General features: G+C 35.9%; 1 protein-coding gene across 11 annotated transcripts in view; it reads right to left on the reverse strand.

Moving 5' to 3' along the window:
* GBE1 (1,4-alpha-glucan branching enzyme 1) overlaps positions 1-14901 on the reverse strand; it is a 186635-nt gene that overhangs the window by 93538 nt on the left and 78196 nt on the right. For 9 of the 11 annotated variants that reach the window (XM_083802254.1, XM_083802247.1, XM_083802245.1 and 6 more), the window contains 4 exons: positions 14471-14596; positions 12943-13078; positions 10186-10276; positions 9484-9693 (listed from right to left, as the gene is read on the reverse strand). In XM_083802254.1, coding sequence (XP_083658380.1) covers positions 9484-9693; positions 10186-10276; positions 12943-13078; positions 14471-14596 — 563 coding nt within the window. The remainder of the gene's footprint in view (positions 1-9483; positions 9694-10185; positions 10277-12942; positions 13079-14470; positions 14597-14901) is intronic. The other 2 variants (XM_083802248.1, XM_083802253.1) reach the window with 1 other exon arrangement.

The raw sequence follows: 14901 nt of genomic DNA on the forward strand, positions 1-14901 counted from the left end.
ATCTGTTACTACTCTAAGATCAGTGTGGAACCAATAAGTACTTTCTGTATCTTTATTACAATTTCACTAATAGTTTTCTGAGCATGATACAATTTATCTCAATGACAAATGGAAGTAATTTTGGCACATAAATAACCTTAGAGAGATCATCCTTACAAAGAATAGAGATCATCCTTACAAAGAATACTGCATGTCTCCCTAAAATTTAGGGGAGAACCACCAACGTAGTCCCATCTGAAACCGAATCTCATGCAATGGCTACAGCTAGGAGCTAATTTGGAAGAACAGACAGCCAGCACTTGAAGCACCACACTGGCCAGCTCATTTGGATGCTCTGACCTCCACCTTCAGTTTCTATCAACTTTTAGGTACAGGTACCTAGTCTTTATGTTAATCCATGAAACAGCATTCCTCAAGAATAACACAGTATTCATTTCAAGACTAAAAGTAATATAAGAGATGGACACAATTATTTGCAGGTCAATTCTGATCTTTTGGCCATAAATACACAATTGATTTTTGGAAAAGGGTTACTTTACATATAAAACTGCCAGTTGATTGTTTTCTACTTTCTAGATATGGTTCTTAATTGTTTTATTCCATTATTATCCGTTTTGTCTCTCTTTCATGAGCTTTCAAAAACTGGATTTCAATTATCTGTATATTACACAATACATACATTAAGGTCAGAAAAAAATGGCAATTGCCTTGATGATCCTATTCTCCTTCCCCGCCATGAGAGGTAGTATGCCTAATTTTCCTTTAATGTGAATCTTCTTTTCATGCATCCCTATTTGGACCCCTCTTCATTTACGGCATTTTCCTTATATACTCCAATCTCAAATCTATACAAACATCACCTTTTCACCCAGCAAAAGCTCCTATTCTCAACAGTTACAGTGCACCTATTGAACTGCTCACATAACTTGCCGTAGCAATAACATAAGAATGCTGTGAAAGTTGTCAATTTCAGTGTGGATTACTAAAAGCAAGATCATTATGACATTTAGACTGATGAGGAATGATTCTCTACAATGTCCTGAATTGATCTAATTTTAGACTAGATGACGGTATTACTGAAATACCATAATTAAATTCAGGTAAGAGTAATTGTGCTATTCAAGATAAGAATGAATTCAATTGGCTACCAGTGGTGACCTGAATATTTTAAGATAGACCATTTGACAGTTTAGAACCATTGGCTGCAATTTTTCAGTCTTTGCTTTATATATCAATATATTGATTTATTACCATAACGCTTCTTGTGCAGCTACATTACAGAGACTTCATGTAAAGCTATGATTGCTGCATTGCATGTTATTATGGGAAACTGGATACTTTAAAGAAATTTATACATTCACACACTATTTTCTAAGTTTCAGAGCAGCTGTGTATTTAAAGTCTCCTAGTCTGTCATATCAGTACAGTACAGTGAAACAATTACGCTTCTAATATTTAATAATATTTCTAATATTTCATTACTTTTGTTGATGTTCCCACTACTCATTCCCTTCAAGGAAGGCAATCTATTAATGAATGCTACAACTCCAAATATGTAATTTAAAGTGCCTTCTTGCTGACATCTACAATGATAACTAAAAGAAGTGGAAAACAAAGTAACAAATGATTTTCACAAGCATGTGAAAGGTATAGAAGTTTTTGTAAAGTACTTTGGTGCCTTTATAGTCACCTTCATAAAGTTCAGTCTATCAGAAATATAGTGCTAAGGACACATGCAGGCAGTTTTTTTGTTGTTGTTTATTTCTGTTTGTTTCTAAAGTCAAACTATAATCAAAATAAATATAAGAGCTTTAGGGGGGGGAAGAGGGAATAAAATCTCACTACTGCATCACAAGCAGTGCTTTCTTAAAAACTGTTTGTCATTACAAAACAATCTTTGCCAGCCAAATCCAATTCCAATGCTAATGCATACTATAGGGATCTGTAAATATACTGCTTTCCTGTATTTAGTGAAGGTAGAGTGGTAGAAAACAAATTAAAGCCAGCATAGCTGAAGGTTTTTACATCATGAAACAACTTACACTTCTGTTCCTATGGTAATTACCTTACAATCAGCGTACAAAAAAAAAAAATCAATCATTAAGTGACTGACTGAGAATCTGGCTCATTGACAACTGATTCTGTATTAATTTTAATCTAGTTGGAATTACGATCAAAGTATGTCCCCAAGGAATACACATTTGTGATAAACATGACCTGCCACTGGATGTCATTGCTACTGCATAAATGCAGCTATATCTGACTAAATCCTCAGAAGTTGAGGAAGAGAACCGTTCATCAAATACACATACACTTTGGAGAATCTGCTCTTTTGTATATGACACATTAGATCTATTCTAACTTTCCCCTACATCTTTCCTTCTCCCCTCCCCATGAGCATGGGATCACCTGTGTCCCAAAACCAGTATGGATTAAACTTCTAAGGAAACATCTTAGTTGAGAGAAAGTAGTAAAAGTGTCTTTAGAATAGAGCTATGCAAGGTAAGAAACACAGTTACAGACAAAGGTTAATTGAAATAAAGACTGTTATTAGCTCAAGGGTCCAAAGAGGAAAAACAGTGAAAGGCACAGAACTGTAAAAGCAAAAAAGTAGGGAGTCTGAAGAGGATAACCCAGTACCATCAAGGGTCTGTTACAAGCACTGGAAACCTCCTTTCTCTCGTCTTAACGATGGCTGCCTGATCAAAAAGACTCCTCAGGTGTCTTACTGGAAGCTAGGAGTGTACTAGTAATCTTTAAACCCTATAGTTAACACACACAAAGGATACAGTAGTATTTTGCAGTTGAGTATAACCTCTTTGCACTTCTTAAGACACACAAAAATAGTGACCCTGAGATGGACAGTAAGAACATAAACACCAGATTATCTGCATTTTGTAACTCATTCTGATGTGCCAACTTTCCTCAAGTGCATTAGGCAAGGAACCATAATATTTACTACGGTAATATCCCATAAAGCATCAACTTACAGCAACATAAAACGCTAAATGTGCAAATGTGACAGAGTAGTAGTGTATTCGTTTCTTCCTGTAAATCAACTGTTACAAGCCACGGTGATGCTCCCACATAAGTAAACATGTTTTCACTCCCACAGAAATCTGATACGTAGAAGAGCTCAACTTTGAATTGTTGTCTACTTAAGCCTGGAAAATTTCTCTGAACATTTAAGTAATGAAAATTATTACTGACCAAACACTAATATCTGAAGGAACATTTGCCAAGTCATTCCACCTAATAATGACAACTGTGGTGACTAAAGATTGGGGCAGTTGGCAGCCAAAACAAAGTAAAACAGTCTTAGGTAAAGAACAGCTGTTTAAGCAAAAATTAAATACTGACCTTAACAGAGGTTGTGGAAAATGTTAGAAGATCAACATGCCTTTAAGATCCCCAAGTGCAGTAAATTACTACCGAGACCAGTGGACATCTTTTCTTGTGAAATACCACGCAGAGCTATACTGGATTTAAGCACGAGGTGGCAGAACGAGCCACTGTCTCAGCATCCAAGCATAAGCGTGATGCAAGGGAGCATCCAACATACCTGCATGAGGCTGGAACACAGGATACAGACCCTCCAGGTGACCCACACCATTCTGGAGAGGCAGCTGGAGGACATGCACTCTAAAACAGAGCTAAATATGTACTTGGGCAGCTGAATCAATCTCCAGCCAGCTATTCAACTTCTGCTGCAGTGACAGCTGTCTAAAAGCTGTTTCTGAACTACAGTAGTTTATAACCCACTTTAAGAGAAATGGGGGGGGGGGGGGGGGGGGGCAGGGATGGGAATGGGAACAACTAACAGCTTGAACAACCTGAACTACAGTCTGCAGAATTCAGGAGCTGCTCTGTGAACAGCTCAGAAGACTGAGCTGGAGAAGACATCTGGTTCACCAGTAGGCAACCAGAACGTCATCTGCTGTCCTGATATAAATTGTTGTGTCTTGTGAGACGCAGAGTATATAATCTGAACCCTACCTATAGCATTTCAAAGCACATTTGAACATCACTTGATACCTACTATATAAAATTGAAGAAGGAAGACTAAAGAAAATGAGATTTACATGGCTTAGTTAAGCAAATTTCAGTTCCTCTACAACACTACAAAGTCTTTATTCCCAAACTGGAGGAGTATCGCCAACAAATGCAAGCAAGACAGAAGTTGTAGGTGGACAGGCCAAAGCATTGCCGCTAGCTATGATTTGGTGCCTGCAAAGAAGAACTAAAGCACAAGTACACAAAATTTCATCTAAAAATATGCTCTTAAAAACAGAGCCTCAAAAAAAGCCTTATGAGAGATTCTTGGGATGTCTGCTGGCCCCAGAACCTTGTAACTTGCTGATTATATTGCTGTGTTCAAGGAAGCAGCACTTACTAATTAAGAACAGGATTAAATCTAACTTTTGTGCCAAGTTCTTCCCCTAGATTGAACAACAACTTAAAATGTTGGCTAAATATTCAGATGTCACAGAATTAATGAGAAAAAAAAATAGAGCATCACACTATTTTTACCAAGTTTTACCATTTTCCTAAATATCTGTGTAAGATGAGCAGTTATCTGGATACTTACTGTCCCTTAGAATTAGCTTAAGAAAGTGTAGGATCTAACAAAACCTAATAAGAGAAGAAAACAGTCTTAAAAAAATGAAAATAATTCTCTCAGATCTTAACAAGCCAAGGAAGGGCAGCATCATTTACAAGGAGAATGAAAGCAAATGGCAAACATCTTTGCTAGGTAATATCTTGTTCCTAATTCTTTTTAAATTGTTTTACCTGTTTAGTATTTTAGACACATTTGCTATATGCAGATGAATTGATGAATGAATTTAAATCAAAACACAATCAACTACTCTGGTTGTGATCCCACCTGGTCTACAGGGTCTATAGTGACACTTCTAATGAACTTGGCAGCTGGATAATGTTCAAATATGATTTGAGTAGGGAAGAAGTGAAACACTTAGCTTGTGTTATGTTAATTAAAAGCAGAATCCTTACTTAAGATGCATTTTGAGTGAGCTGTATCAAACAGGATCACAGTAGAAACAAAGTACTTAATTTATCACAGAATGAACTACACTGTGCCAGGTAAACTACAGGTCCAGAGCTTGTAGTGTCTCTTACCTTACAGCATTCACCTTTCCTGAATTCAGGGAGAGGAAAACTACATTTTAATATGAATCAAGACTAAATGTATAAAAAGCAATAATATTTTTCAAAACAGAAACTTAAAAGAAACCCCAATCCCCACTCACAGTTTGTGAGTTTGGGTTTTGGTTTGTTTTGATTTAAGGGATGCAAGAGGGGAAGAACAGGAGGGAATGCAAAGATAGATTCACCAAATTAACATGATTGAGCAAAAAACTGCCCAGCTCCAGATTTTAGAAAAACTGGGAAAAAAAAATATATCAAAATTATGAAAGTGGAGGTTTATTTATATTATATATATTTTTTTAAGAAAAAATCAACAATACTTGTTTTCAAGAAAAGTTAAGTAGAAAATATTATTTTACCGATCCAGTTATTTTACCTCCAAGTTCTCTTTTCACTGAAACTGAGGTTTTATTCTCACATCACACCACCCTTGAACAGGATAATTTTTAAGTTGTTTACAATTTGCCAAAAAAGTTCACTGTTTATGCAACACTTATATAAACATGGATTAAAAATACATTCTGCTTCTCATTAGGTGTTGTCACAAAGATTGCAATAAAAAACATGACATGCTTTTATCTTCTTATATTACACTGTGGTGCTAGAGATGCAACATCTAGGTTGAATAGTTTTAATAGTTTTTTGTTGTTGCTGTTGTTTGTTTGTTTTCATTTGTTGTTTTTTTTTTTGCATGGATATAGATCTTTGCCACCTTCTGTTATGGTAAGCATTCACATTCACCTTCCTAGACAACAGAACAATCATGCAAATGATGTAAAACAATGTTCTTTAAGTCTGGGCATTCAAAGAAAATATTGACAGACTAAACTGATAAAGCAATTGTTTCTTAATTTTCTTCATGGCAGATAATTAGTTTCTCTCAACTCCAGTGTAAATTGAGCATTCTTTGCATTTGATGTCTAAGGACCTGTAAATTTAACAGGTTTTCCCCACTACAGAAGAAACGAGATACTATTCTGTATACTATTCAACAGACTGTGTTTGGTGTTATTTATTTTAGAATCATTTAGAACCATTTAGGTTGGAAAAGACCTCTAAGATCATCAAGTCCAACTATTAACCTAGCACTGACAAGTCTACCACTAAACCACGTACTTAAGAACCACATCCATGCATCTTCTGAATACCTTCAGGGATGGTGACTCAATTACTTCCCTGGGCAACCTGTTCCCATGCCTCACAACCCTTCCAGTGAAGAAATTCTTCCTAATATCCAACCCAAACCTCCCCTGGCACAACTCGAGGCCTTTTCCTCTTGTCCTATCATGTTGCTTGAGAGAAGAGACCAACCCCCACCCAACTGCAACCTCCTTAGAGGTAGCTGTAGAGAGCAATAAGGTCTCTGAACCTCCATTTCTATAGGCTAAACAACCCCAGTTCCCTCAGCTGTTCCTCGTAAGACTTGTTCTCTAGACCTTTCACCATCTTAGCTGCCCTTCTTCGGACACACTCCAGCACCTCAATGTACTTCTTGTAGTGAGGGGCCCAAACTGAATACATTATTCGAGGTTCAGCCTCACCAGAGCCAAGTACAGGGGGACAATCACTCCCTAGTCCTCCTGGCCATGCTATTTCTAATAAAAGCTAGTGTTGAAAAAAATCTGAGTCTACCTACTCCCCTCTTTCTGATGATAGCTTTTCATTTAACCAATATGGAAATTAGTGTGCATGTCAGTGAAACATAGATGGAAAAAATTATTATTTCCAATAAAATGTCAGTTCTGACTCTTTCCCCAATTTTGTTTGGGATCTTTATACACACAAAATGGAAAACAAACAAACAAACACACACATTTTTCTGGAATTTCTGAGCATGAAGAAACACGATTGTTACACCTTCAGTGTTTCAGATGTAAGGACTAAAGAAAACCTTTAAGACTAAAACCAGTTTACTACACAGCATCCTATGCTTAAAGGTGACGAAGGGACTTCCCTAAATGTTTAAAACAGGAAAACTGAATTTGATGCATTTCACTAGAGGACAGGGGATAGAGAAAGAATGATATACAAGATCTTCAATAGGAAATATACTCAGAAGCTCTAGTCTGCTGGTTTCTCATCCCTTCTGCCTCCCTTACGGCTCTTGCAGTCTAGTGTCTACTCCAATCACATAATATAAAGAGTAATTATGCATCAGTGCTCCTCCTCAACATATATATGTATCACTAACTAAACAGACCTGTGTCGGAAGTTATTTTGCTCTGGATATATGCTTAACATTGCCTAGTCCTACCTAGGAAGCTGCTTCCTATTTTGTTCATTTACATATCTTCCCAAACACTCAATAACATCACCACTAGTTTCACCAATAAGAACAACCAGCCTCTGCTTGGAATAAAAAAAAGGTCTATAACTGCATTCAATTAATTTCCTCACTGGATAAGTTTGTATCACCACACACTTGTTTGATTATGCATAAGTACAAAATGTAATAAAATGTGAAATATTATTCTGTTATATTAAAGCTTTAGGATTATCCAAAATGGAGTTTACTTGCACATGGATTCAAAGATTAATAGGAAGCAACCCAAACAGGAAATGGTTATGTTTAGACATACTACAAAGCATATGTTGCAATAATTAAAAGCACAATTCAAGAAGGCCCTCTGAATTCATTGTAAAATTATCCTAAATAAAAAGGAAATTAATAACAGCTCATCCTATTAAGTAGTACAGTGCATAAGTCACTTATTACACTGGTCACTCGGTTTAATTGAAATTGTGAGCTACTGTGCAAGAGCTTCCATTAAAAAGTTGACCTATGCTATGTAACATTACTTCTGCAAGAGTGACCTTCTTAAACAGTTACAGTCCCCATTAGTTATGAAACTGTCAGCCAAGAGCATAGCCTATGAGTACAATATATAAAAAATCTTTTTTGGCAACTACCAGAACCTACAGAATTCTGATCCAAGGTTTAAGGACGATTGCAACATAACAATATCCACTTACTTAATGGCAATTCAAGGAAAGCAAGGGAGAGAAAAGAGGGAAAAAAAAACCAAAAAACTGTAAATTGAACTTGCAAGCACACAAACCCTAATAAGGAACAGATTAACAATAGAGCAGAACTGTTAAATTGCTGACTGATGAGCCACTGAAGGAACTACTCAAGCATAACCTTGAAAAGGTTAAACCACAATTTTGTGATTGATAAAATGAGAAAACCAAATTATCATGCATCTCAAGAGGATGCAAAAAAAACAAATTTATTATGGAATAAGAGGTGTGTGGAACTGTATAAAATGTATTGAGAAGTGTTTTAAGGAGATTGTGGGATTGTGTCAAACTTATTGCGGGATGTTTAGGGGAAGAATCAAAGACAAGGAAAGGGTGAAATCAAGGTGGTTCAAGGAAGAAATTGAAAGAAAAATGAGAGGAGACAAAAGCTAGCTACATGTCGTCCCCCCTACCTCCACCTATCACTATGTAAAACAATTAAATATTCAGCATACAAGTCCCCACCGAGTACCTCAATGGAACACAAAGTAGATGTTAATAGTCACCTAGCATTAATGTGTCGACACACAATACATCTGTACTAGCAAATTAAATGTGCCTGGACTGGGTCTCTAGACCCTGGGACATACTGCTCAGAACAGACTCTACATCTAAGTTCTTTAGCCTCCAAACCAAGATGCCTGCAAGCAATCTGCCTACTCTACTGAAAACGACCTCTGCTCTGTATTAGCTGTTGATCCATCTCTGTAAAGTTTTGGAATAGAGTTACTTGGCCTGGGCCAAAACCTTTACTACATTTCAACAGTCCAACAGTTTAACAATAGATTTCCAGGGATTAGAAGTTTTCTTCATTTTTTCTTATTCTTATATTTTAGACATAAATATATATTCTACTTAAATATACTATATATTTCATTATAAATGCATTTATATACATAATTATGCAGTATATACTTAGTATATACTTACTCAGTATATACTTATGGTATACGTAAGTATACCATATATACAGGTAGACATTTATATGTTAACAAATAATTTAATATATTTAAAATATATAAAATAACTATATATAATTGTTTACATATTAAAAATACATACCTGCAAAATGTTGTACACATATAGTCATAGATAACAGAAGAACAACAAAAAATTGAATGCACTTAATCTTAGTTTTTAAATATTTATCTAAATAGGTGAATTTAACTCATATTGTAACTGTTAAGCAATCCAAATGACTTTTTTTTTTTTGTTCGGCAAGTAGTACAGCTTTAATGTAACTTGTAAGAGATAATTATCATTAAAACACTTGAAATGACACTGCATGCTTACTTTGAATAATCAAAGAGCCTGCTGTCCCAGAGCTGATGAGTTCCTTTAGGACCAGAATGGAAGAAACAAGAATCTGTACCATCAAATTTGTTGAGACCATCTTCGGAGTTTTTTGATGCATGGCTGTGCACAACGTCCAGCAGAACAGTGATACCCATTGAGTGCGCAACATCGATCATTTCCTTCAGATCATCTGGAGTTCCATAACGGCTATCAGCATGAAAAAGCAATGTGTTGTAAGGGGGGCAATCTGAACTTCAGCCAAAAATACTTACCATTACTAACAGCAAATACATGAATGTCACCAGTTCATCACCCAGTTTCCAATTGTATATAGTGTTTTTTTTCACCCTCTGAAGTAGTAATTATTGATTAAAACTGACAGTTAATTTTTTTATTTTTATTTTTTTAATTATAAAATGCCATTATACATTTGTGCACGCAGTTGAAGCTGGATTAGCTGGAATATACTGTGACAGCTAAAGTTACAGCTTTGGTTTGTGTGATATACAAAGTGATTCACAGAACAGGTGATCACTGCCAAATTGATTTCAGACTTAAGAGGAAGCTATAAGCAAACACCTAAGCCAGTACTTTCTCTTTCCATTAAACTCCTACTTGCAAATAAACACAGGCATACTGATTTCAACAGGTGGGGAGTAAGGTAAAGTACAAAAGAGATGCTGAAGTACTTATACCTACCTTGATGCTGCAAAGAAGCTTGTAACCTGGTAACCAAAACTGGCATAGTATGCATGTTCCATAATAGCCATCAGCTGAACACAGTTATAGCCTATAGAAAAAAAAGAAATAAAACACACCCCTAGCGTTAAAGATAATTTTAAAAACGATTTGACTCCTGTAACTTACCAATTCCTTCTCTTATTTTAGCTGGTTTAACTGTAATGCATAATCAGCACCTAACTAGAGACTGTTTCTCTCAGGAGGTAGTTCTACCTAGTAGTTTACACTTACATGACTTTCCATTAAAAATGGAAAGTTCAATCTTTAAGTGATTTATGTATAACTAGAACTGAGAGATGAAATGCATCTAAAAATCAGTAACTGTTATGCAAACATTATCTTAATTTGACTTCAGAATACAAATATAATCTTAATTTGACTATGCGCATCTGCATGTCCTGAACTTCACTTTTGATATTGCAGCGTTGATCATGGGGTGGGGGGAATGCACTATACCTTATGCCTCATAGAGTCTTAAGTCTTACCACTCACAAAAAGTTTAATGATTATATTTCCCCTCTGTAAGAATCTTCCAAAAAAAAGATGAGACAGAAGTAATGCACTTTTGTTCTGAGTTTACCAAAGAACCAAGACAATACAAGAGCGTAGTGGTCAGTGTCCCTTGTATCACCCAAGGTGTTTCAGTGCAGTATTAAGGGAGAGAAATCTAAAGGGGAAAAGAACGTACTACCAATGGAACTACTTACTATACATCTGAACCAAGATATCATTAGTGCCAGCAAATAAGCACCCCAGCTAGCTAGCCATTAAGGATGGACAGCAAAAGAAAACTTTCAAGTTTAACCTACAGTCTGTTGAGACACCCACAACCACATCACTTCTCTTTATTAGTTTAACCAAAATCTTCACTTCAATCTCTAGTGTAAGCCATATACTTTTGCTGTTGGCTTTGTTTTCAACTTTTGCACCCATAAACAGGTTATTACTAGATGGCATGAGCTCGGCAGTTTGTCAGATGCATCAATGTTTTATAATTCAAGCTCACTGTATTTATTTACAGCATTCTGAAAATAATAGCACTGAATTAATCTCATTTTTACTACTTTGCTATTTTAATGCACATATTTCTACAAGTTATTAATATCTCAGCTTTTTTGAAATACTGATGTCTCTAAGCTTGGCTAACAAGATATTTCAAAATTGAATCAAATATCCCTTAAAAACTTTTCCTAAAAAAGAAATACAATTCCCACAGACTTTGCTCACTTAAAATAAGAGCAACAGCCATCATGTTCTGCATACCCAAAATTTAGTATTCCTTTTATTTTGTGGTATATCAGCCTTTTGATGACATTTCTCCTCCCTAAAGAACAACCTGTACGTAAAGCAGAAAGCTGTCATAGTTCTGACACCCGTACCTGAGGTGTGGGAGACAGAGGGATTTGGCCAACCTCTTTTCAGTGGTTTGTGGGGACAGGACAAGGGGTAATGGCCACAATATAGGGCACAGGAAGTTCCGCACCAACATGCGAAAGAACTTCTTCACAGTGAGGGTGACGGAACAGGCTGCCCAGGGAGGTTGTGGAGTCTCCTCTGGAGATATTCAAGGCCCGTCTGGACGCCTACCTGGGCAGCCTGCTCTAAGGAACCTGCTTTGGCAGGGGTTTGGACCCGATGACCTCTTGAGGTCCCTTCCAACCCCTTCGATTCTGTGATTCTGGTAAACCTATTAACCTCCTAGAAAGAAGAAAGTACCTTGACAGCAGGGAAAGAAGCATATATATTTAACGAACAATCCAAATATATTTTGTGAGGGCCTCTAGATGTGCAAACTCACTCATCCCACCTACAAACTCAACTTTATTGAAAGGTAAAAAACATGCTTTGTGCAGCACTGACTCAACAAGTAAGCCTCCAAGAAAGACGTATAGCTTCTACATGTGCTCTGATAAATAAAAATCAAACAACCAATAAGCGCAACCACCATGTATGGAGATATCAGCTATGCATGTCAACATTTGACATTTCAGTGCAATAAAACATATTTCATCACAGGAAATAAAAGTCAACAAGTTCTAATATTGTCCATTACATAAACAGTGAGAAGACAACACAAGAATTTACAAATAAAAATAAGAAAAATCACTAGACAGATTGAGATGAACAGTTTGCTATGCTTCTTGATTTAATCATGCCAGCTACTTCACAGCTATACCCTCCAATATACTAGAAGTTCTTTTCTAAGAGAGGATTTCTTGTGTTTAAAGTTAACATGTTCTGACACCTCAAAGCAACTGTTAAGCAATAGAAAAAAAATGATTAGCACACTTTTTCTGTCAAACAAAAGGACAATCCTTTCAATCCAGATATTTCGTTGTCTTCTCTAAAAAGCAAGATGTAAATTAGTAGAACCAATTAAGAACACAGTATTTTCCCAAAGACTATCACACAACAGATCTGTTTTCAAGTGGAAAGCAAGCCATGCTGAAAGCAAATTGCCCTCCGATTTTTATCTAGGCTTTTAGAACCACATTTTACTTTAAAATCTGTTCGTTAGATTTTGGTTCATATTTTACTTCAGTCTGCATTTATTTTCCACAGATTTCATTTTATTTTTTGCTGCCTCAAGAATCTATTTTTGCATTTTCATTTGAAAATGCAAAAAAACTAATAGACACTTGATAATTACATTTTCTAATAAGAGCACAGGCACATTAAAAAAAGATCTCTGCAAGTATCTGTGTTATTACTTACCAAGATCCTTTATTCTAGGTAGTACATTGTATGTGAAGTTTTTATAAGAAGCTATTTTCCCTTCTGGGGAAGCAATTCCCACATGAGATTCATAGATTCTTAGGCTTTTTAATCTCTCAGGGGAACGATGTTTACGCTATAAAGAAAAAAAAAGCAGTTGTCATTAGGACACAACAGGATACAATGGTTTACACTAGAAGTTATTTTTAAAAACAAAAATTATTTCATGAAGAAACTAAGAAAAACTACTTAAAACACACTCCCCCCCCCAAGATTTTTATTCCTCCCTCTCCCAATTAAAAAATAAAGTTATTTTTTCTATTTGTCATTTCAATATTTAAATGGAATTGAAAAGCTAGAACAAAACCAGTTAAAATAAACACACATATATGTGAAGAGTAAACAAGTTATAGGAGACAGTATGAAGAACTCTAAGTTCTGGTTAAGGTTTGTTACCTGCATTTTACTTCCACTGGGCACCTCCCTACTCATAAAAAGAATCACTTCCTTTTATCTGACATAACTCAGTAAGGGTTTGCTGCACCCTAGATGTTCTTGCCTCCTCTAGGTCACAAAAACTGCTGCATTTCCAGTTCTTTCTCAATTACTCTTCCTATAGAGGATCTAGTAGTCATAGAGCATTACAGAAATAGGGTAGGTCACTTAGTTCATATGAACTATACATTTAAATATGTAAGTTACTGTAGATTATGCAATATTTGCTTTTTTGTTTTGTTTTTAAAGAGATTTTACATATGAGTTACCATTGCTCTGGCAAGCAGATACTTCATCATTTGAGGTGGGTGCTAAAACCCAACTCAAAAGTCAGCAATACCTCACACAGAATGCCCTGCATATTGCTATTTTAGTGGGGAAAAAAAACAACCCCCCAAAACTATAATAATATGCCAATCTGAAGTTCTGAATGTTTTCCTAGGGTATTCCACACACACACATATATATATATATATATATATACACCACATAAGGAGTTGTCCATCCTGTCCCAACGCTTGCAGCACTGTATGAAAAGATGTGTTTAAAATCTGTGAGCGGATTTTCCTGATATGAAAAACCTATGATTATACTGGAGTGTGAACACTTTACTTTCAATGACTATTTCTTACTTCATACAGTGTTGACTTATTACTGGCACTGAACTTTGTACTTGTAGTTAACTAGTTCTAAACCTGGGTCCCTCCTCCGGATCAGGGAAGGACCATGACCACCTAGCCTTGGAATAGCTATTGAACTTGCCCAGTATGTGGAAAGGCAATACCACTGTAACAGATTTTTTATTTTTATTTTTTAACTCTATGGAAGACTGGAAAAGTAGCTCAAACATCCATCATTAAAGTTATTTGTTTCTGACAGTCTTGACCATAAGCCCTTAATTTCTCAGGTGGTTATTCTAACTAGTATATTAACTCTCTTTTTGTGGAAAGCCTATTTTTTTTCCAAATAGGGATACAAAGAGGTTGGGATACACGTTTTCATACACCTTTTGAAAATAGTATTTAAGCCTTACTATATATGACTGTGGTGGATTCCAGTGTACCCAATCGTAATTCACTTTGTCTTGATCACGGACTACATATCTTGCCCAAGGTGAAATACGATAGAGGAGTTCGCCATTTTGAGCACGAATCACCACCTATAAAACAACCATAATGTACCAATGTAGTCAAATATAATTCATGCAACATCCACTATGTAAACCATAGCAGAGAATGAAATAGTATGCTACACAGAAGTTTAAATTAAAGAACACACAATACATCATGCTAGTTAAGACAGAAAAGAATGACCCTATTCACAGACAAGATTTGTAAAGGAATAACAAACCAGGCATGTCAGAAATAATGTTCACAAGCACGAGCTAAAAGGTGAGGATAAGCTCACCTTTATAATATATGTAAGCTATACGTATGATATATGTAAGCATATAAGACATATGTA

The sequence above is a fragment of the Anser anser genome (assembly GCF_964211835.1).
Source record: "Anser anser genome assembly, chromosome: 1".
In the NCBI taxonomy this organism is placed as follows: domain Eukaryota; kingdom Metazoa; phylum Chordata; class Aves; order Anseriformes; family Anatidae; genus Anser; species Anser anser.